The 23,509-nt window shown below is 49.9% G+C and overlaps 1 protein-coding gene across 1 annotated transcript in view; it reads left to right on the top strand.

Annotated features, from left to right (window-relative positions):
* LOC135912891 (phospholipid-transporting ATPase ABCA3-like) overlaps positions 1-17,086 on the top strand; it is an 83,182-nt gene extending 66,096 nt beyond the window's left edge. Inside the window, exons 21-26 of the mRNA XM_065445477.1 lie at positions 2,754-2,967; positions 8,039-8,378; positions 10,008-10,195; positions 12,463-12,636; positions 15,289-15,505; positions 16,833-17,086. Coding sequence (XP_065301549.1) covers positions 2,754-2,967; positions 8,039-8,378; positions 10,008-10,195; positions 12,463-12,636; positions 15,289-15,505; positions 16,833-17,006 — 1,307 coding nt within the window. The 3' untranslated portion in view covers positions 17,007-17,086. The remainder of the gene's footprint in view (positions 1-2,753; positions 2,968-8,038; positions 8,379-10,007; positions 10,196-12,462; positions 12,637-15,288; positions 15,506-16,832) is intronic.
* Positions 17,087-23,509: the final 6,423 nt, after the last annotated feature.

Genomic DNA, 23,509 nt, shown 5'->3' with positions numbered 1-23,509 from the left:
CGCGATTGCAATTAGACGTAAGGTCGAGCTGAATTTTTTCATTCTTGCACTGCACTTTCAGCACTGCAACTACGATCGCTACACAATAAGAGTTAGCACTGCTCCTACTACTATTGTATGATATCGCGGTTTTCTTCTGTTGGAATTGTTAACACGGCGGACGCAAAAAAAAAAAAAACGGGAAGCGGTGCTGACGCCACTCTTCGCAAAGTCTGAGGACTGCATGCACACAGGAAGCAAGTCTTCTGCCTCCTTTCTACCTGCATTTTCTTATCACGACGCTGAAGGCGCCCGCCGGGAGTATAGTGCGGTGTAGACCAAGGTTACGCCAGCTACAGTAAACGAGCAGCCGTGGCTATTTGCCCTCATAAACGAAGAAAACTGTGGCTAAGAAGAACACGTCACTTCCCCCATATATTTGAACAATGCATCTGGGATTGTTAAAACCGGGAGGCAAGAAAACCGAGCTCGAGCGTGACATAGCCACGGCCAGCCTACACAAGCCAACTCTTGCTGAAGCCATTTACATCGCGTCTTAGAGCGCAGCTCCTAATAATAATAATATACGTGGTTTTACGTGCCAAAACCACTTTCTGATTATGAGGCACGCCGTACTTGGGGACTCCGGAAATTTTGACCACCGGGTTCTTTAACGTGCACCTAAATCTAAGTACACGGGTGTTTTCGCATTTCGCCCCCATAGAAATGCGGCCGCCGTGGCCGGGATTCGATCCCGCGACCTCGTGCTCAGCAGCGTAACACCATAGCCACTGAGCAACCACGGCGGGTTAGAGCGCAGCTCCTAGGCGGCCGTTCCTGCGTTGAGCGTCGGCGTGCCTCGGCGTGCTTCGTAACCGAACGAACGAGTACAGCGAATTAGAAGAGAGCGAACGCGGAGAGCAGCAGACGATGAAAGACGGCGATAGCGAAGAGAGCGCGAAGAGGCGCGTGGAGCGGTACCATGAGGCGGAAAGAGGAGGAGAGGGGGGAATGACGGAAGCGTGAGAAGAAGAGTGTATAGCGCCGCGCAAGACCGGCTCTGCGCCGACGATGGCTGCGAGATTGCGCCAGGGTAGCGCGCGTCACACATACGGAGACAAAGCGCTGCATGAGGGGAGGTACGCGGCGGTCGCTGTGAAACGCGCACTCGCTTTACCCACGCGCTGCCTGTCGCGGCCTCCCGATTAGCGAGGCAGTCGCGCCGCACTTCGCTCCGCTTGCAACGTGCCGCAGGGGACAAACAGACCGCGCCAGCCAATATATCGCGCAATGGTACCACGTGTAAAGCTGCTCTCAAATTTCGCATTAGGGAGCATTGTAATCTTCTGTAAATTTTTTTTCTCTTTTCTTCGTCTCCAAAACTGGGCGCTCTATAAGACCCCCGAGCCTCGGCGGACTCGGTCTGGGTTGTTTGGTTGTCTGCGTGTTTTAATTGACGTGCGCATGTTCTGTTGATGCGCAACTACTACGCGCACATTTTCGTCATTCTTCCTTACGCACGTGTGCAACCTACGGCTATATTTAGAAATGGGCACATTCACTCTCCTCGCCTCGTGAATGCGGCCACTGCTAGATGCCGCCCGGCAAAAAAAAAGCTGTTCAAAGAAATGTAAAACGCTGTGCAAGATGTGACTTTAACATCTAAGGTGTTGAGTCGTCAGGCCTGCGACAACCGAAAACCGTAGGTCTTAAAACCGTACCTCGAAGCATGCTTTTAAATTTCTTTTGAACAGATTGGCTAACGTAAGCCGGGACACCGTATATATAGTAGACAAACGTAAGGCATTTCACTGGATGCTTCATGCCATGTCTACCAATAATACGCTGTCTGAAACAAAATACTACAATACGTAGGGTTCTCTCGACAGTCTTGGCCCCATTTTTTTGTGATATTGCAGGAAAACTTACGGAAGATTTAGCGACTTGTTTCTCATTTTGCGGACAAAAAAAAAACAGATTGGGAACAGTGAAGAAATACAGTTGTGTAGGCCGTGCATAACGTAGGACAGGCCATGTATAGCGCACGGCAGGCCATTTCTAGCGTAGGTTAGGCCAATTATAGCGTAGGGCATATAATCGGTGGTCTGTTAGAGTTGCAAATTACGTACCAAGTGAGCAAAAGCGCAGTCGAGGACGGCAGAGAACTAAGTACGAATTCGCTGGTATATGATGGGAGAGAGAGTAGGCACTGGTTTACCAAATATTGTAAACGTTTGCCTGGCGGCATGCATGACTTTCTACTCAAGATCGGAACAATGAAAAAGGAAAAGTACCATGCGCAGAGGACGTCACTGATACAGAAAACGCGCCAAAAAAAACTCAACAAGCTGACCCATCCGACTGGGACCAGTGACCGTGCGAGACATGCACAGAGAACGTTAGTCCACACAACGAATAGGCGTAATTAGCTCTAGACATGGCGCTCCACGAAAATACAACGCGGACATCAGGGCTGTTCCGTTCAACGTAAATAGCCTGAGAGCGCATGTCAACAGGGCTATGTCTTCCTGTACGTTAGAGAGATGAGTGGCGATATCTCTTTAACACTTTAATCGCTGGGAGATGCTGTCGTGCTTCGGTGCACATGAACAGGCTGACAAAAAAGGAATGCAGATGGGCTAACGAAGGTGTTACTGCTATTCGGTCGCTACTACGGGCCAATGGGGCCCTGAACTAAGGGCTCCACCCTGCGAGGAAGTCGCCCAATCTGATGACAAATAAATGTTTTCTCTCTCTCTCTCTCTCTACTGCAGCCCTAGCAGTAGGGGAGGAGGAGCACAACCCCACCACGACGCGGTTTCAGCTGTGCCATCGTGCGGCGGCGTCGACCAACTTACTAGACGACGTCCTGGCGGACCTGCTGTTCTTGGCTGCTCAAGGCCTGATCTGTCTCGGTCTGATGAGCTTCATAACGTCGGGTTGCTTCAGCTGGCGCGAGGCGATCTGTGGAAAGAGAATAATTGGATGGTACGGCAAACTTTTAAAACAATTATGGAGTTTTACGTGCCAAAACCACTTTCTGATTATGAGGCACGCCGTAGTGGAGGACTCCGGAAATTTCGACTACCTGGGGTTCTTTACCGTGCACCTAAATCTAAACACACGGGTGTTTTCGCATTTCGCCCCCATCGAAATGCGGCCGCCGTGGCCGGGATTCGATCCCGCGATCTCGTGCTCAGCAGCCCAACACCATAGCCACTGAGCAACCACGGCGGGTAGGTACGGCAAACTTCGTTCCTGAGTGTGGTCAAAGTGGATACCTGCACACACACACGCGCGCACTAAAGGGGACACTAGAGGAAATCGTACCGTCGAGCTAGGTCAACGAGTATTCGTCTAGAAATCTATCGTCATTTGCTCTGTGCCAGTGTACAACTTTCGCACGTGGGATATTAGTGCCGAAGGTCGTGCTACTCGTCCTCAATTTGAACGCCGGTGCCAAGACGGAGGAGTTGACGTTGTGTCCACGTGACATGCCCGCATGCCTCTGTTTTGTCTTTTGTAAACTCTTCGTTTAGTTCTACGAGCTCGGCGGCTGGAGCTTGCCAGGACGGTGTCCACCTTGGCGCTTGTAAACAGAGAAATTGACCCCGCGTGCAGTGGCGAAACATAGCAGCCGCTCTGTGTGAATCAGAGGCGCTGACGTCACGTATGAAAGGTACCACAGTCCGCAACACGTGGTGCCGTTTCGATTGTAATTTTTTTGTATGATCATTTACAAAAAAACTCTTACCATCTTTACGAATGACGAATTACTCGTTACAGAAGTCTAATCTTTCAGTCTAGCTCGACCTAATATTTTACTTTTTGTGCCTTCAGTTTGTGCCTCCTTGTGCATTTAGATTATTTTTTTTACTTCGCGCTGAAACAGCTCCCGCACGCCAATTTGACCTCACGGTTTTTAAACTATGTTCGTGTCAAACTTAAAAATCAAATGCTGAAGTTTTCCATGCCATGATATGAGGCATGTCGTAAGGAGGCATGCCGTAATGAGGCACGGCGTAATAATTTTGATCACACCGGTTTCTTGAACGTGTACCGAACTCGGGAGAGTCTTGCGCGTTCAGCCCTTATTGGAAGGCGACCGCAGCGCAAGGGATGGAACCTGTGACTGCGAGCTCAGCAGTGAAACGCCGTAGACACTGAACCGCCGCGGGGGTGAAATATTTTCCTCATACTTGGAGCAGTTGTGTCGTGGCGAAAATTCTTACATCCTGCTGAATTCATGCTCTGGCTCCTTTAGTCTACGATGTAGCCCAGCTTCATGGACAAATATTTTGCTAGGCCTAAGGAGACGCCTTCAGAATTCACGATTTTGAGATTGAACTTACGGTCTTATAGTTCGGAACGTTAACCTTGGGAAAAGCGGGCGTGGCCAATAGTGCAAAAGCATTTACTGTGTATCAGTGTGCGTCTGTGGGCTAGTCGACACCCTGCCCGGCTTCTCGACGTGTACCTCCCTCTCTCCTCTCTTCTTCTCTTTATGTTGTCACTCTTTCCTGTTTCTCAACGCGCACATTGCTCAGTAAATGTGACATAACTTAAAACGGTGGCCCTCCTATTTTTTGCCTGTAGTTGGGCATTTATTTCTGTAGACATAATGACGCTGCCGGCGTCATTACCTCTCACAGAACGTACATAAGTGCCTGAAAGCTTACACTACGCACGTGATTCCCTCAGAACTTCTCTGATTCGGCCCGTTTTCATCTTCGGCCCCATTCAGCTGTCCCGAGCGCAGATGTTCACTGCATTCGGCTGCGAACTGCGTGTTGAACCCCGTCAGTCGGCTGCATCCGGTGGCGTACTTACAATTGATAGTAGGTACAGCGGGGCGTGGCACTTGCGGACACGTGGACGTGTGCGCGCATGCGCGAGCAAGAGCGTATGCGAGAGAGGAAATAGAGAGTTTTAGCCCAGCGGGTTTACGGCCAGCGGAGCGGAGACGCGACTGCGCATGCGCACAACGCTGAGGCGGCCAGCGGTTTTACGGAGCAGCGTTTACGCCCGCTGGAAAGCACTCGCCAGCGGAGGGTATACGCAGCGCGCGAGCGTGCGTAAGCGCGCGCGGGCGTGTATGGGAAATGCAAGACGGCAGCGGCGAACATGAACGCCGGCAGTTCTGCATCGAGGACGGCGACTGCGGCGCTGCCCGTACATTAGTAATCAGTACATGATTAACAAATAATGTACTGAGAACATGTAATATATCTTTATTCGACATTTCTTGCATTATAAAAGCAAGCGTAATTCAAATTCATTTCTCAGTAACTCCTATTCGGACCACTAGGTGGGACAGCAGAGCGCCCCACTGTAAAACCCCTCAATCTCCCAAAGTAGCGCCATTCACTTCTCTCCTCCTCCGCTCGGCGCGGCCTCGACGGTGGCGCCGCCGGCAGTGGGCCTGCCGTAGCAGACGACGGCTAACACGCTACGGGAGGAAATCCGCGGAAAAGTTCGTTCGAGTCCTGCGGAGCAGTTTTTTCAATCTAGATCTTGCTTTGTCAGTCGGTAACTGGCCTTAAGAATGTCGTGTCGGATTTGCGGAAGAAATAGAGAAAAGCACCATTATTCAAGGCGTATTTAAGGCGTAAAGCGCGCGCACGTTGAAAGTTCGTGTTGCTGAAACACGACACAAGCACGCGGTGTGCTCAGACACGCGAGTAATTACCAGAGTTTCAGGTTTTGACAGCGCGAAAGTATGTGCACGTGGTTTCGTAGGTTAATTTACGTACCTGCAGGATGCTTTTGTTCGGCCGGCGCGTGAGAGATTCCGACTGTCTGCGGTCAGCAATGCCTGGCAGCAGGGCCGTTTCTGTTCCGCGCCTTTTACAGATGTACGTAGCTCATGCACAGGTTGTGGTGGCCATGAGCAACGTTTTCACACATAGGCGGTATAGATAATTTTAACAACTTACCAGCATATGAAATCGTTATTTATTTATTACAGTGCAAATGGTTAGAATTTGATAGAAAAGAAAGAAGGAACTTGATGGGACAACTGGAAAGAGGTTCAGAAAATAATTATCCCCCTCCCTCATTGGCACCAGCAACACTTTTGTTGAAGTGCTAATTTTATCTCTGTATACTACGTGCGTCTGTATTCTTTTGCGTTGTAAGTTTTCACAAGGAAGCAGTGTTGCGTTAACTGGAACAGTCAAGGCACACAAGACAGAAGAAAAGTTGATTCTTGGGTTTTACATCCCAACACCACGATCTCATAAGGCACGCCATAATGGGGGCTCTGGATTAATTTTTTTTGCAGCTGGGGTTCTTTAACGCACCCCCAATGCACTGGACACGGGCCCGTTTTGACACGGGCGTCAAAAGAAGAGGTTGGAGGAGCCGTGTCACTTAACAAAGCCGCGCGTTCTTTGCCACTTGCTCGAAGTCAGCCCGCCCGATCTTGTGAATCCACACTTTTCTTCGTTTTGCGTTGCGCCCGGCAGATGGTAAAACAAAAAGCTTTTTGCCGTCACTGGGTCTGTTGTGGCAACCGTAGGCGCAGCAGCACGGCATCGCAATTAAGCACTCGGCCCTAACACATTGTATAAAACTACCGCGCTCCTTCAAACCGCCTGCCGTACTTCGTCGCGGAGGCCCAAAAATGGGGGTCGCAGGCCCAAGATTGGGGGTCGCAGCGCGCTGGAAAGAAAAGATATACAAAAGCGCGGCGCCTGCTCTGCGCCGGAAAGAAAAAAATATACAAAAGCGCGGGGCCCGCTTTCACGTGACACAGATTGGCCAATGGGGGAGCGGAGGAGGCTGGGGCGACAGGAGGAGTGGGGGAGGAAGCGCCTGGGTGAGCGGGGTGGCGGAAAGATCTAAGAATGGCGCTACTTTTGGAAAATTGAGGGGCTTTACCCCGCTGTACCCCGCTCTAGCGGGTAAGCGATCCGCCGGGCTAAAATTCTTTTTTCGCGCGCCGCTGCGCTGGCGCAACGGTGGAGACCGCGAGTGGAGCGAAACGTAAACCCGCTGAGCTAAAAGTCTCTAATGTGGGTACTTTTGCTCCTTGAATATATGACTCTGCCTAGGCACTACAGAGGAGTTTCTTAGCGCGTGTTGTGTGCGTTTGTCCCTAGGCGTGCCAGCAGAAGTCGTGGGGCGCGCTAGTGCTGAACTTAGCGTCGCAAGTTGGCGGCTGGACGTAATTATATTTATCGAATCGTATTTTTCTCTAATTGAAAGAACGTGTCGATATTTGGCATTATTGGCGGCGCCTCCAGGACACCAAAGCGGCAATGGGGACACCAAAGCTGGAACCCGGACTTATGCATGGGTTGGAGCTCGCCGAGGCCTGCGCATTCCAGGGGTGTATGAGATCGGCTGTCCACGAAAGCGGACAGCCAATTTTTTATGCGACCTTCCCTTTCCGCGGCACGCTTCAGCCGCCGCGGCCCCAACACACAGGCCACCCTGCTTCTGGCTTTGATCCCCCCGCTACGCCTTAGGTGCTCCGGAGGTCCTGCACCGCCTGCTTTAGTATAACCTCAGGTGTTCTCCTGAGGCCTCCGTTTGCCGGTTACATGCGCCCTCCTGGAGCAGTGCTTGTAAAAAATGCAATCTATCGTCGCGACGAAAAAAGCGTCCCGTGACTTGTGCAACACCAGTCAGAACCTTACCTCATAAGACGCAGCGATCCACCAAATGGGGCGTCCGTGCCCACTGCCTCACCGCGCGGGCAGCCAGCGGCGGAGCGTAAACAAACTCGACCATACTCCGCAATGCCGGCATGTTTAGGGGACAAACACATACAAGACGCGCTAAGAAACCTCCTCCCTAGTGCCTAGGCAGACTCACATATTCAAGGAGCAAATGCCCCCAGATTTTTCTCTCTCGTACCAGCTCTTACTCGCGCCTGCGCAGAAACGTCTAAGCGCCGCGAGAAACGCCCCGCCCCGCTGTACCTACCAGTAATAGTAAAAATGCCGCTCGGCGTGGTCCCCCCCTCCCTCCGATCCGCCCCCTTTAATAACGCCACTGCTGCGTAGACAGATATTTAACAGCTGTTTTTTTTTTTGGCGCTTGGGTGATGAAGCCCTCCAGCAGCGCCACCTGCCGCGGGAGACGTCAAGAGCACGACGGCAAAGCCATCTGACCCTGAGGTCGAAGAAGAGAAGAAGCTGGCGACCGCACTGTGCCACAAGAAGGACTTCAAAGATCACGCGCTCGTCGCGCACAACCTGAGCAAGACATACGGCGACTGCTGCGCCCTCACGGACTTCAACCTGGCGCTGAGGCATTCGGAGTGCTTCGGCCTGCTGGGTGTCAGCGGTTCCGGGAAGACCACGGCGCTAGACCTGCTCGCAGCGCTGAGCGACGTCACGCAGGGCGAGGCCTACACGCCCACAGCGTCTCTACTGGAGAATACACGGAAGGTGCGAGGCCTTCAGTATGTTCTTTTGCGCATGCACAGAAACTTAGGGGGCGCTCCAAATGTGGCCAGAATGAGAGGCAGTCCGAAGCAACGGAACGCATTTAGAAGAGAGAGAGAGTGAGAGAGAGAAAACAAAAACCTTAAATGAATAAATAACCACGTCGGCCGGAGACCTCATCTGCGCCTAGGTACCGGAGGAGGTCAGCTGGAGGAATTCTCAGTCCAGAATCCCTGTCGCCTAAGCCGCCTCTTTAGCTAAATAGACCAGTAGTCGCTCAGCCTTTAATGAAGAACTGGCTATCTAGGTTTCCTACCGGTCAACTGTGGGTTTGAGAAGGGGGAGATGGTCGGATAGGTATGCGGTGTAGCTACCATAGGTGATATGATATAGTCACGCATATGAGTCGCAGTGGGGACACTTACGGAAGCCGCCTTATAGAGTTCGCGTCACGTGAAGTTGACAAAAATACTAAGAAAGGCACATTCATATCAGATATGTTATCACTGTATTTCACCATTTAGCGCAATGCGAACGTTAAAAAAGAAATAAAAAACAACTTGCATAACGGATACGAATATGCAACGCTATTTTCAAGTGTTAGCATTGGTGCAGGCTAGGCTTTTTTTGCTGCTGATCTCGAGCTATTTGAGCCACTTGGAGGCTCCAAAGAACTTGCTTCCTCAATGACATTTAAGTGCAAAAGATGTATCATAGTGTTCTCGCTTAAACTACTACGCTCCGCTCCAACGCTGGAGTGCTCGCCGGCTCTTGGAGCATGGTCTTGCAGAGACGGCTGTATGTGCGAGGCTTGTCAAACAAACCTTCATTCAAAAACATCATTCAAAGTTAACCAGCGGCAGAACCTTGACTGCGAAGTAGCTCCATGTATTTGGTGAAGTAAGATAACCACGCGCAGTGCTGGCTCCTGAAGAGCCCGAAATGTGCTTTTCTGATGGAGTGTGTTTTATGTCAACCTATTCATGACTAAATATCTACGACGCGGAAAGCATTTTTCAAAGCAAGAATGGCAATTGCAGTACACGACCTAACTGAAAAGCTACTTTCATTTTGCCCGTGTTTGGACAGTTTTGGAATCATTTGGGGGCGCCACCTGTGCTCCACGTAGGAGCAGGATTAGAGGATGTGGGGACGGCATTAAAAATTGACCGCATTAAAAACTAACATTACGGCCGCGAGGAATATACCCATATATAACCAGTTTAATGCATTACTGTTTAGCCACACGGTCAATGTCGATGCTACTGCAAAGAAGATAAAAAGTGCCTGAATAGGGAGCTGGCGCCACCAGCTGTTACCACTGGCTGATGCCCTCTTGCCTTCTCCTCCTGTCGGCCGGATGGCGTTCGCGAGGGCGCCTCCTTAGTCAAGTCGAGCTTGTCGTCCCGCTTGCATAGCGCGTCCTGATTTAAGTTTGCTTCTTCTCGAAAGCAGTTTTCTCGCGCCAGCTTCCAATGTTTACTCCATCCGATAGCGCAGGAGACAGTGCACGTGTTAGTGCACTGTCACGTGTTAGTGTCTCACGAAATGTCACGTCACTCCTTCAAAGCGTGGGCCGAGTCCGCATTTCCTCATCTTGTTATCCCTGCTTTCTCTCTCTCTGTTCGCCAGTGGCAATCACAGATCGGCTACTGCTTCCAAAAGGGGTGTCTCCTGGACAAGCTCAACGCCTACGAGTTTCTGTACCTAATCGCCCGGCTCCGCGGGGTGAGCCCTCAGGATGTGGAGGCCACGGTGAACAGCGTCATCTCCATCGTCGACCTAAAGGAGCACGCCGGCAAGCCCTGCGGATTGTACAGGTGCTTGGCCGTACAACCCGACTAGCGGGACTACCTATCTAAACTTTAGTTGTTACCTCCATGATAAAGGAATGCTTAGGAAGACGATATTTTTAAATTGCACTTTTAGTATAAAAATATTTACGGCGAAGGAGGCTTCGTGAGGCAAAAAAAGACGCAGAAAAGTAGAATGTATAGCGAAGCCACCTTTGATGGTCATGGAGTTTGACATCATTTGCTTGGGGACCTAGTTAACTTTTTGTAGGTAATGCGGGAACACATTCAAAGAGTCCAGGAGTGGAATGTTCTGGAATGCTTTACTGTACCATAAATGGCTCGAATACGAAAATATTTTGCGAAGCCCTTGAAGGTGTACTTAAGTACTGGCACTAGGATTTGGCGGAAAGTAGAAGACAACCTAAGTTTGACCCTAATTTCCTATTCCAATAACAAACCTCTTGCCAGAAACTTAACAAAACATCTAGTTTTCAAATAATACTCTATACAGCTTATAAACTTCCGTATTGTTTCTCATTGGCGTGGCTTTGAGACGCTTCCTGACCGAATCCGTTAAACGGACACCAAGGGGGAAGCCAATATCGTGCTTCATTTGTACCTCGATATCTTGCCGTAGCAATATGGCCACTGTCACAGTGAGTAAGTGGCCATTTTGAAGTTCCAGGTCGCAGTGACAGCATTGTGGCGTCAACGTGAGTGCACATAGTGAGATCACTGAAGGAAGTAGTACAGTGCATTCTAAAGACAAAACCAAAACTAGCAAGGACCAAGACCTTCTGCGCAAAAGAGAAGTCCCGAGCTCGATAAAAGCTTTTGGCCTCTGTGGTGTGATCCTACAGAACGTGCGTGCGCTGGGGTTCCGATGAGAAACTAAAATAATAAAAAAATGCGGTGTTTTACGAGCCAAAACCACGATCTGATTATGAGGCATGCTGTAATGGGGCACTCCGAATTAATTTTGTCTACCTCGGTTTCTTCAACGTGCGCTTAAATCTATGTAAACTGATGTTCTTTGCATGTCGCCCTGTCGCGTCTCAACACGGCCAAGGGCATTAAATTAGAAGTTTACCACGAGGCAATCCCACCTATTCATCAGCGACCATCCAGAAGTCAACGTAGCGTTGACACCGACTATTGACGGGTCAACGAAATACACCTCCTCCTGCACCTCACAACCTGAACTAATTATGTAACGGGCCAACGTCGAATGCTACCGTGACAACTGCTTCGACCTCGGGTTCCCAGATTGCTACACGCTTGCTAAATATGCGGGTGCATATTTAGCAACATCACGGGCGGAGTTCGGAGGAACGGTGCGATAACCGCGGGCGGCATATTGCGACCGATTCTAAGATTGTGATTGACCGCGATGCAGTCAACAGATTCCCTAGTCTAGGCGCCTAGGGTAGACGATGGTATTAAAAGCGGAGACCATTCGTGAAGTGGTGGCTGACGTGTCCTGATGTGAACTCGGGCGTTTAATATGCTCCTGCACGGAGTGGGCTAACGTATCTGGAGCCAGTGTGGTTATTGTAAAATAAGCCTTTCTTTTCCTTCATTCATACTATCGGATGCATTCATCGATGGGTTTGGCGTATCCTTGGCCCAAACGCCACCTCGAGACGCAACAGCCCCCATCGAAATGCGGCTGCCATGGCAGGGATAGCGTAACACGAAAGTCAGTAAGCAACCACAGCGGGTAATCATATATTGTCGGACATCGATTTCCTATACTAGTAATCGGACATTTTCCGCCAATGGATGAAAGGGAAAGGCTGCTAAAGCTTTCTTTTATCTGAGCTCAATTGGTGTTATTTACTTATTTCATACTGCAGACGTAGTTGAGCTCCAAGCAGGGTGGTTAAACACAACAATAATACAATGCATTATTCAATCAAGCACGATGGTAAGACACAACATTAGCACAATGAATCAATCAATCGAAACAGGCTACAAGGATTTATTCCAATCTGTTAAAGTTCGGAGGAAAAAAAGAATACTTGAATACACCCGTCCGTGCAAAATAAGGTGTTAGTGAATTCGGATGATGGTGTCAAGTGAGCCTAGACGTTGAACTAGACAGCTATGATGCAGGAATAATTGATAAGCCTCCATTAAAAAGCATGCAAAGAAATCGAATTCTTAAGTGTTGCCTTCGCTGCTCAAGAATTTTGATGCCATTATCACGCATTATCGTCTGTCGTTCTGTCTACCTGCCCTTCCGTCTGTCCTGCTGTCTAAGCCAATTGATGAAATCGCGTTATGTGCAGTGGCGGCACTCGACGCAAGCTGTGCGTGGGCGTGGCGCTCCTGGGCTTGCCCCCGCTCCTCTTTTTGGACGAGCCGTACACGGGAGTGGACCCCATGTCGAGAGACAGGATCGGCCGCGCCCTGTCGCGAATCAAGAGGACTACGCGCACCGCCATCATGTTCGCCTCGCACAGGTGAGCCGGCTATTACGTGGTTGGTCATTTGTAGGCACAAAACGCACATGCGTGATGACCCACGTGATTCGTCGAACGATCGGTAGCAAAGGGAACAAGTCGAACAACGTTCATGTAGTTTCGCCAGGTGCAGCCAGCAGGCTACATTCAATCTGAGCCAGCATCATTTTAAGATAAGAACCCGAAGGTTTAGGTTGAGTACACGTACCTATGCTTCCCACATAAGAGAACGGTATAGAATAAGCGTTAAATCAGCTTGGACGGAAAACGTACTCTTTAGAAACGATATAATCTGTTTATTACGCGATAATTGGCTGATTATTAGGGGGACATGTAAGGTCGAAGTGTTGGTTATTGAATTGCTCGCCGAAACCCTAATGCTGGTACGCCAGTTCGACGTCATAGATCTTATTGTACCTTTTTTTGTTGGTGGGCCATTGTGATGGAGTGAAATGTCTTGAAACAACATAAGCACAATCTTAGGCTTCTTTAGAAAGCAATACATCTATATTTACCGATGAAAAACTCGAGACCTGATGTGGCGGGACGTCGGAATTTGTGGCGCCAAGGAGCGATATTGTTCAAACAATAAGATCGCGTCGCCACCCGCCAGTCATTGTCGCGCTTTCTTTTTCTGGATTATGAAGCCTCCTCTCAACGTCAATTTTTGTTTGCTTGGACCGAGGGCCCAATGAGTGCTTCCCGAAGCTGCCGTCCGTTTTCCTTATTCATTACTCTGTTTCTACCGCAGGAATAAATCTTCTAACAGGGGGTCTTTGTTGAGGGCTGTCTCCGGGCTTTGCTCCGTGAATGTGCGGCGAAATGACCACCACCTTTCTGCGCTACGGAGCTGGAGGGCTTGACTCGGAGCGAATGCTTTCTAGGCGTTTTTGAAGCTCCTGTTGCTTTACAGCAGCACCTCCTATCGGCTCCTTGTTCGATTGAATATGTCCGCCAAAGCTATGTGATAAGTCCGCCAAAGCCACGTGACCACTTGGGGGAAACGTTGCTGCGAAATTTGCGCGACTGTTGACTCTTGCAAGAGCTGAGGGAAGAAGCACGTCCTATACTTAGGAGTGGTGCCTCTGCGATAATACCGCTCAATTTAATTTTTTTTTGTGTTGTTCTTTTAAAACCCTTTGGTAACAGAAACGCATCCGGCACAAAAGTGCCTTAGTTACATCTGACATTTGTCGGCGTGTGTAAGGTGTCACATAACCACAAAACGTCTACTTCGTGCGTGAAAAGCGACCACTAGACCGGTTGACACAGGTAGCCACGGGTCCGAACTGTTTATACGCGACAACTATCTCAACCATCGTACGACAGGTTCGAAGAACGCCTCAAACAAGCATGCAACAAGTTCTCGCCAAGTTTTGACCAGAGTTTTCATCGAGGTTGAAAAGACCACAGCGTTACTTCAAAACCGCCCTATCCGTCAGACGACGCGTCGGAAAGACGGCCGGTCAGACTCTTGGAAAACAGTGGAACCTGCTGAAAATCCACTGGAAACAATGCACACTTGTTGGGTGCCTTATTTGAACTGTCATACGGGAAAAATAGATGAAACTCCGGGGATTTACTTCACAAAGGGGACCTCGTGCTCAGCAGCGCAACGCGATAACCAGCGAGACACCACGACAGGTTGGTCTTATGACTCCCCGGATATGTTTTGAGAAAAATTGAGGGGGGGGGGGGAGTTGGACTTTCCGACACGTTTCGGGATGGATCGAATGGCTTACGTCTATGTTTTATAGCGTGTGGTTGCTGTCGTGCACGCATCTATGTTCCCACGTCAAACGAAAAAAAATGGCTGTGGCTTAGCTAAGGTTAAGCCCAGGATGCGAAGCATACTAACCTTTATTTTAGTTGTTATGCGTTGCATATTGCAATCACTCAGTTCAGCCCTTGGGCGCGGCCGGGCAGCCACCATTTAACCACGTGACGTGACGTCACGACAGCCGGAGGAAAAGCTGGGCCCCAACTCGCGCGGTCGCGCGCGGCCGCAGCCACAACCTGACTCCCGCTCCTCCCGCTAGGGGCGCTGCGCCGGCGCGTGACCTAAAGCCCCTTAAACTTCGTAAAGTTGTGCCACGCTTTGAAGAATGCCGCCTCCTCCTCGCGCGCTCTGGCCGTGGCCGCCGCGTCGCTATTGGCCTAATAGCATCACGTGGGCCCTTGCTTCAGCGCCATTTTTGCTCGAAAAGCGTCTACGGAGTGGCGAGGAGCGCATGTTGGGGCCGTTGCTACGCTCGAGCACTGTAGGCGGCGCCACGGTCGAGGAGGGAGCGCGAAAAAGAGGAGAAACGAGGAGGAGTGAAGGCGGAGGAGGAGAGTGGCACTACTTTACGAAGTTTAAGGGGCTTTAGCGTGACCCTGACAGATGGTCACCTTCCGGCGAGCGCACGAGCTGAGACCCGGCTATGTAGCTACGCGGCCGCAAACGAGCGCACGAGTTGAGCCTCCGCTTTTGCAGCTGTTATGACGTCATATGGTAGCTACGCGGCCACGCGCGGCGCAGCAAGGAAGAGCGTGGTTGTGCGGCTAGTATGCTTCGCATAAAAAGAAGTGCAAGTTTCACCACAGAGTGCCGGTTTTGACTGTGAAACCTCAAAGGTAAATCGTCGCCTTGCTCCGTTCGCGCGGCTGCAGCATCGAAGAGTGCGAGTTCTCGTGCGATCGCTTCGCCATCATGGCCCGCGGCGGGCTCACGTCTATGGGCACGCTGCAGCAGCTGCGAGACAAGCACGACCGCGGCTACCGACTCGAGTTCACGCTCAGCCACGATGCCGACCCGGACGCCGCCAAGCGCTTGATGGAGGCAGTGGATCGACAGTTTGTCGGCGTCAAGCTCACCGAGTTCCACCAGGTATACAGCTGCGACATTTCATATATATAAAAAAATTAAATTGGTTGGTTTTACGTGCCAAAACCACTTTCTGATTATGAGGCACGCCGTAGTGGAGGACTCCGGAAATTTCGACCACCTGGGGTTCTTTAACGTGCACCGAAATCTAAGTACACGGGCGTTTTCGCATTTCGCCCCCATCGAAATGCGGCCGCCGTGGCCGGGATTCGATCCCGCGACCTCGTGCTCAGCAGCCTAACACCATAGGCACTGAGCAACCCCGGCGGGTACATTTCGTATAGACGGTCGTGTTGTAGGCACGGCGCAGAGCGAGGCGTCACGGAAATGCGGTGGCGCTGCAATGTCATTTAGTACGGGCTCTGGTTCACATACTGTCTTGTTTGTCTTCTATACGTAGAACCTATTTCTAACAAAATCGCATCCGACGTGAAACTACCTTTGTAATGTGCGATGTACGCTGTAATCATATGTTCGTTACACGTCGGTATCATATGGTAGCACTTCAGATTTGCATTGTTATATACAATAACACTTCATATTTGTCTTCATTTTATCAGGATTCAAAAGTATCATTTCCACTATAATATGTTTTATTCATATAGACTGAGAAGCGCCATTGAATTGCGCCTAACGCAACCTAAGCTTACCTAAGGAAGAAGAAAACGGCTCTTTGTTGCCCGCTGGATCAGAAGCGCATGCAGGAAATGTGGTTGTCAGCATAGTGGTGAGCGCGTGGGCACACACCGAAGTGAAACAAATGTAGCATCCTTGTAGATAACCGTGAGAATATACATGCATCTGTACCCCATCTGTCGTGCTCTTCCAAAGAGTGCTAAAATGTCTTCTGGAATCACGGCGTTAAATATGGCTATAGGACAAATTGAGTGCTAGCCCATGCAAGGATGTTTGCATGTCGAGGAGATAGTGGCCTACATGCATGCTGGGCTTTTCGAAATGAGGTGTTGAAAGAACAGTGGTTTCGCCTATCACTTTTGCTTATCTGGACCGGCGGAGGGTCAAGATAGGCTATGAATGAGGTAGGTTTGGGGGTGAACGCTTCCCGCAACTCGGGTAGCTCCCGCGCGAGAATACTGGTAAAAGCCCCACCATAAGCTCCGGCTGACCGCAAAAAAATTCTTTTTCTTTGACGGCAGCCAAAGAAAGCTGTTCGCTTTGAAATGACGGGTCAAAAAAGTCGAGCGAGTGCTCCTTTAAAGAGCACTGGGCGAACAAAATATTATGAAGCCTCGCATTACAGCGCGTCGCATAACCCACTACGCCGTTTGGTGACGTTCAACGGCATAATTCGATGATCTCTACGCCGCAGAACGTGCTCAGCTATCACCTGGTGGAGCGCATGCCGTGGAGTGAGCTCTTCCGCAAGGTGGTGCTGCTGCAGAAGGATTTTCCTCTCGAGCACGCCATTGCGGGGCAGAACACGCTGGAGCAAGTTTTCCTCTCGCTAGCCAAGGCACAGAAGGGGCGACAGAGGACCAAATGAGCACTTCTCCAAGCCGCCGTCCGTTTTCGCTATTGATTACTATGTTGCTACTACAGCAATAAATCTTCTGGCCGTTTTTAGAGCCCCCGTTGGTTTGCAGCAACAGCTCCTGTCGACTCCTTGCTCGAAAGGATATGTTCGCCAAAGCTATCGATGGCAACGCTTGGGGGGTCACGTGGCTTCGAAATTTCTCAATCAGCGACTGTTGACTCTTGCTGTGGGAAGAAGCACATCTGTTACATAGGAGTGGTGCCCACTAAAATAGTGGCGTGAAAGCAGCCTCAATGTTGACTCTACCAACTCGAAGCTGCTTCTCAATGGCCATTGTTGAACATTGGGCCTTCTTGATTGTTTTTCACAATTGTTTCTTCCGCGGGTGTTCACCACCCGCTGGAGAAACAGAACTACGCCAATGACGTCTGACTAATAGCAGTGATTCTTTCTTCATGCTGCCGATGACTACTGAGCATGAGCTCTTGTCTAACCTAAAAAAAAAACAAGTCATTGTGTCATAGTTGAGAAATTAGTGATCGCGAAGCCGCTGTGACCGTTATGTAAGATGACTACAATAATGCACAGCTTCACCTCTGTGTAAGACCAACGAGGTTTAAAATAAGAGAAGAAAAAAAAACCTACCAGTGCAATTTTAGGAGCGGGCACATTGAAACAAATGTGCCTAATAAGGTGGCAAGAATGATAATACGAGGATGATAACGCCCAAGGCGATTCGAATCCATGTCCTCAAATACGTTGCGTACTTTATCTGTTGGCGCTGACTACTGCTCGGCAAAAAACCAGTTTTAGTTGCACAAAAAAATTTTCTCGCGCACCAAAGACAAACCTTTTCCTGCTATAATTGACTATAGGAACGCGGTCTTCATGTGTTCCTACACAAACTGGCCTCGTACTTTCATATCGTGCGTGTAGCTACCTCGCGCATTTCAGTATAGGGGGACTCGTGTGAGCTTGAGGGCCTTGCATAACAGAGGTTGTTGCAACAGTCTGATCTCCACGTTACCCGCTAAATATAACGCAATGGTCAGGGAGCGAGATTGGGAATATTTTGAGAGCTCTGTATGCGAACATTAAAGCTGTTCCTTTCGCTAGCCTAGCGAATGGCATAACAAGAACAAACGGCGGTCATCACAGTGTGCATCCTTTTGTTTTTATCTTGCTTCCTAGGCGTAACCGATGGCACCATCGGTTGGGTATTAAACATTTTTATTTTTTACAATTTATATTCTGGCGTTACGTTGAACTACCTGGACTACCAAAACTGGGGTTGAATTGCAAGGATTAATTGATTACCTCAGGCGATAAAGTGTACGAGTAGGATTCAATATTAATATAGCAGAATACAAAGGTAATGGTCAGTAGGCTGGCAAGAAAATAATTCACGATCGCCAGTTAGCCTCTAGAGTCTGTGCTGGAGTACAGCTATCTCGGTCAATTACTCATTCAGGACCTTGATCATAAGAAGGAAATTTACGGAATAATGAAAATGGGTTGGACTGGACATGGCAGGCATCACCGAATCGTGACTGCTTGCTTACTACTGTCGTTGAAAAGTGTATGATCATTGGATTCCACAAATGTTAACATATAGGGCAGAAACTTGGAGGTTCACAAATAAGCTCGAGAACAAAGGTTCTGAAGAAGGAGCAATGGCACAAAAAATATTTGACGTAACGTTAAGGGAGAGAATGAGAGTGGCGTGGATAAGGAAGGCAAATGGTGATTTCCGATATTCTACTTACCCTTCAGAGAAAAAAAAAGTACAGAACCAACCCACAGTGGCAATGCAAGGGGAGTTTTCTGTGCTGTTTGCGTTCATTGACAGCATTTGGCAGTGATGTTGACAGATCACGATAGTCGATACGCGATTGAAAGTGTTACCTTGCTTGCACCACTTGAATTTTTTTTACGTGGGACACAGAATAAACAGCCAGACCTGTTTGTTCGAGGCGTTGCTGTGTGTCATTGTACATAGTCTGCGAGGAAGCTAGCGCTGTCGTTTACTCAGATGGGCGCATCGATCGCGGCGAAAGCGTTGATTTGCCGAACAGCTGTTTGTGTGTTGTCGTATTGACGCTGGGCTGCTCTGTGTGCCCTTGCGTGTGAAAGCCGTGCATCAGTTGTCCTACAAAAGTAAATGCTGTACCTTATGCAATGCTTTTGCAGGGGGGCTAACGCGCAATTCCAGCCATCCATGGTATTGCGTCAATGTCGAGGGAGCTCCAGAGTACGTTGTGACAACGACTAGAAAACACCGGAGGGCATTGTGACAACGAGCGGATAGCTCCAGAGGGTATTGTGAGGGCGCCCATGAAGTTCTCGCTGGAAATGGCTCACAGACGCCTCTGTATATTATACCTTGTACCGTGCGCATTATAAGCGTTCTCAAGCTCCCTCCGACATGGCGTGCGACAGCAGGAGCAGCAGAGCACTGCAGAAGAGTACAACAGAGCACCGCAAAGCAATGCTGCAATAGAACTGAACAGGGCAGAGGAGAACAAAGAGCAGTGGAGAGCACAACAGAGAAAAGCAGTGCAGGGAAGAGCAGTAGAAGAGAGGAAAGCAGGGTAGGAGAGAACAGAGCAGCGGAGAACAGTGTTGAACAAAGCAGTGCAAAACGAAGCAGTAACAGAGTAGCCTAATACAGCAGAGTAGAGCAGCAGAACAGTATAACAGTAGTGGTAGAGCTGCAGAACAGAGCAGGGCAATAGCACAGCAGCATAACAGCATAACAGAGCAGAGAATCGAACATAGCAGAAGAGCTTAGCAGAGCATAGTGGCAGAAAAGAATAAAGTACCAGCAGAACAGTGTAGAGAAGGACAGCACCAGAGCAAGAACAGATCTGCAGTAGAGCAGCAGAACAGCATAACAGAGTAAAGATGTAGCAGAACATCAGAACAGCACAACAGAGCAGACCAGCAGCAGAACAGCAGAATAAGCAAAGCAGAGCAAGACAGCAGCAGAGCAGCATAATGGAGCAGAGCAGCAGTAGAGCAAGAGCAAAACAGCATAATGAAACAGAGCAGCAGCAGAACAGAGCAGGGCAGCATCGGAGCAGCATAACAGCGGAAAGTAGCATAACAGAGCAGAGCCGCAGCAGAACAGTGTAACAAGGGACATAATCAGCAGAACAGAGCAGATCAGCAGCAGAACAGTACAGAGCAGACCAGCAGGAGAAGATACCAGAGCAGCAGAACAGCGCAAGAGACGAGAGCAACAGCAGAGCAGCAGAACATCATAACAGTAGAGCAGCTAAAGTAACAGAATAAAGCAGAGTAGGAGCAGCAGGGCAGCGGAACAACGCACAGCAGCAGCAGAACAGCACAAACGCCGCAAAACTGTGCATAGCAGAGCGGCAGAATAACAGCAGCAGGGCAGCAGAACAGCATATCAGAGCAGGGAAGCAGCAGAATAGCGGAACTGCATACCAGAGGAGCGAAGTAGCAGAAGAGCAGACCAGCAGACCTTCATAACAGCGTAGAGAAGAAACAGAGAAGAAGAATAAAGCAGAACAGGTGCAGAACAGTGCCGAGCAGAACATCAGCAGAAGAGAGCATAGTTTCGGTAGATTAGCAAAATGAAGCAGAACAGCAGAACGGCAGTACAGAGCACATCAGCAGCATAGCAGTAGAACCGCAGCAGCGGTAGAGCAACAGAGCAGAGTAGAGCAGCAATAGAACTGGTGTACAGAGTGGTTCAGCAGTAGAGCCGTACAACAGGAGAACAGAGCAGAGCAGCAGCCGCTGCAGGACAGAGGAGAGCGGCACAGAAAAGAGCAGAGCAAAGGAGTCGCACAACAGCGGCAGAACAGAGCAGCAGCAAGGCAGAGCAGCAGCAGGAATAGAACAGACTAGAGCTGTAGCTGAATGGAGCAAAGCAGCAGCAAAATAGAGCAAAGCGGAGCAAAGCATAGCAGAGCAGCAGCATAACAGAGCAGAGCAGAGTAGCAGGAGAGCAGAGCAGCGCATGAGCAGAACAGTGCAGAGCAGAGCAGCAGCAGGACATAGGAGTGCGAAGCAACAGCATAACAGAGCAGAGCCGAGTAGCAGGATAGCAGAGCAGAGCATCAGCACAACAGTGCAGCTAGCAGCAGAAGAGTAGAGCGGAGCAGCAGCACAACAGAATACAGTAGCAGTAGAGCACTGAGCAGTAGCAGAGCGGAAGTAACACAACAGAACAGAGCAGAACCCTAGCACAACTGAGCAGAGCCGAACATTAGAGCAGAGCAGAAGGTAGAGTCGAGCAGATGAGCAGTAATGCCCAGCAGAGAAGTACCTGAGAATTTCCGAGTACAGCAGCACCAGAGCAGTGCAGAGCAGCAACGAAATGTCAGAACAAAGCAGTACAGAGCAGAACAGCAGAGCTGAGTTAGCAGCATCAAAATAGCAGAATAGAGCAGAACCGTAGAAAACTAAGCAGAGCAGATCATTAGAAACGAGCTGAGTAGCAGAAAACCAGAACAGAGAAATGCCAGGGCAGAGAAACAGCAGAACAGTGCAGCCATCCGCTGAACAGAATAGAGCAGCAGAACGCAGAACAGAATAGAGCAGCAGCAAAGCACAGTAGAGCAGGACGAGAACAGTGCAGAAAAAGCAGCAGTAGAAAGGAGCAGAGTAGAGCAGCGCAGAGCAGAAGAAATCGCGTTGCCGGACAACGCACAGCATCAGCAGAACAGTGCAGAGCAAAGCAGGAGCAGAGGAGAAAAATAGCAGGAGAACAGCACAGGAGACCAGCAGCAGAGAAGAGTAGAACAGCAGCAAAAGAACAGAACCATACGGGTTCTGAGTAGAGCAGAACATCAGAACCGAGCAGAGTAGCAGATGAATAGAGCAGGGCAGCGGTAGAACAGAACAGAGTAGCAGCAGAACAAAGCAGAGCACAGTAGAGCAGCAGCAGAATATAGCATAGCAGCAGCAGAACATTGCAAAACACCAGAGCAGCAGTAGAATAGAGCGTAGCAACGGTGCAGTAGAACTGTAATGCTCTCCAGTAGGACAGCCACCCGCCGACAGGCTGTGCGGCAATGGCGCACAACTCCCCTGAGAGACGACGGCTACTCACCCGGGGCTGCAAATATATTATCGCCTCGCGGGGCTGCCTGTAGTCAAGACCATATCTGTTGTAGTGAGAAAGGTGCTGCTGGTCATAAACATCTACCGGAAATATGCAGATCAGTAGCAGAGCAGAGCAGAGGAGCAGCAGAGCAGCACAACAGCAGAGCCCAGAAGAAAACGCAGAGGAGTTCAAAGAACGAGGAACTTGTACTAACGAATTGAACCACGATAGCGTGAGGGCGTGGTCACCGGTACATGCAGCGCTGCGCGTGGGCGCCCGTGGAAGCAAGGTGCTGCACTGCGGTATACCTCGATGGTTAGAGTGTTTTTAGAGTTGGTTTACTGATTATGGCTGCCAATAAGCCGATCTGCGGTTCCCCACAGCGCCAGCGGGGCGCTGAAGGCCTGGCACGCTTCTGTCGACGACCCAAGTGGCTGGGCTGTATGGGCTGTATGCGCCGCTCATTTTGCGACGTGGTCTGGTCTGCTTGCGGACTCCTGTGAACACTGCCCTCTTGTTACGCGCATTCTGTCAATGCGGCACAGATTCTGTGCAAGGAAGACACTGCTTGCAGCCACATAGTTGCTCCCTATGTGCGCCTGTAAATGGAACCAACGTCTGCACAAATGAAGAGAATAGCTTCTTTCATGTGTTTATTTATTACGAGCGTTTGAAAGAGCGGACTAGCTTTGAAATGTAAGAAGTATGCTCGCGATCGAAGCCTCATGGTTAGAGCACCGCGCTGTTGTGCTCGACGGTGGGGGTTTGATGCCACCTTTGGTCACACTATTTGCTTTCTATTAGACGAGGTGAGACAGGAGCTTTCTTAGCTGCCAACCTAGCTGCATGATTTAAGGTGTCAAAAATGAGGCCGAGAATGGTTCACATTAAAAATGATCACCGGGCTGGTGTGTTCGACGGGAGAAGTTTGATTCCACCATCAGTCACACATTATTTTCGTTTTATTAGAGCGAGGTGGAACAGTAACCTACCTGGACTTAGCTGCAAAGTGCCAAGAATGAGGCACTTTGCCTCATTCAAGTTCCCCTTTGTAAATGTCCCCTTTGTAATGATTACGCATCCCTATATCACACCACATGGGCATGCCCCAACTTGAAGGCGGCCCCCCGAATACCCAACCCCGCACCCAAGCAGTAGGAGGCCGTGCTGACTAGTTCGGACACTCGTAACCAGCAGCAACTGCTGCTCTGCTCTGCTTTGCTCCGCTCTGTTCTATTCTGCTGCTGCTTTACTCCATTCTGCTGCTGCTTTGCTGCATTCTGCTATAGCTCTGCTCTGTTCTGTTCCTGCTGCTGCTCTGCCTTGCTGCTGCTCGGTTCTGCTGCTGTTGTGCTACTCCTTTGCTCTTTTCTGTGCCGCTCTCCTCTGTCCTGCAGCGGCTGCTGCTCTGGTCTGTTCTCCTCCGGTTGTA

The sequence above is a fragment of the Dermacentor albipictus genome, chromosome 8 (genome assembly GCF_038994185.2).
Source record: "Dermacentor albipictus isolate Rhodes 1998 colony chromosome 8, USDA_Dalb.pri_finalv2, whole genome shotgun sequence".
NCBI lineage: Eukaryota > Metazoa > Arthropoda > Arachnida > Ixodida > Ixodidae > Dermacentor > Dermacentor albipictus.
The sequence above is the reverse complement of the archived record's forward strand: the minus strand, read 5'-3'. Positions and strand labels throughout refer to the sequence as shown.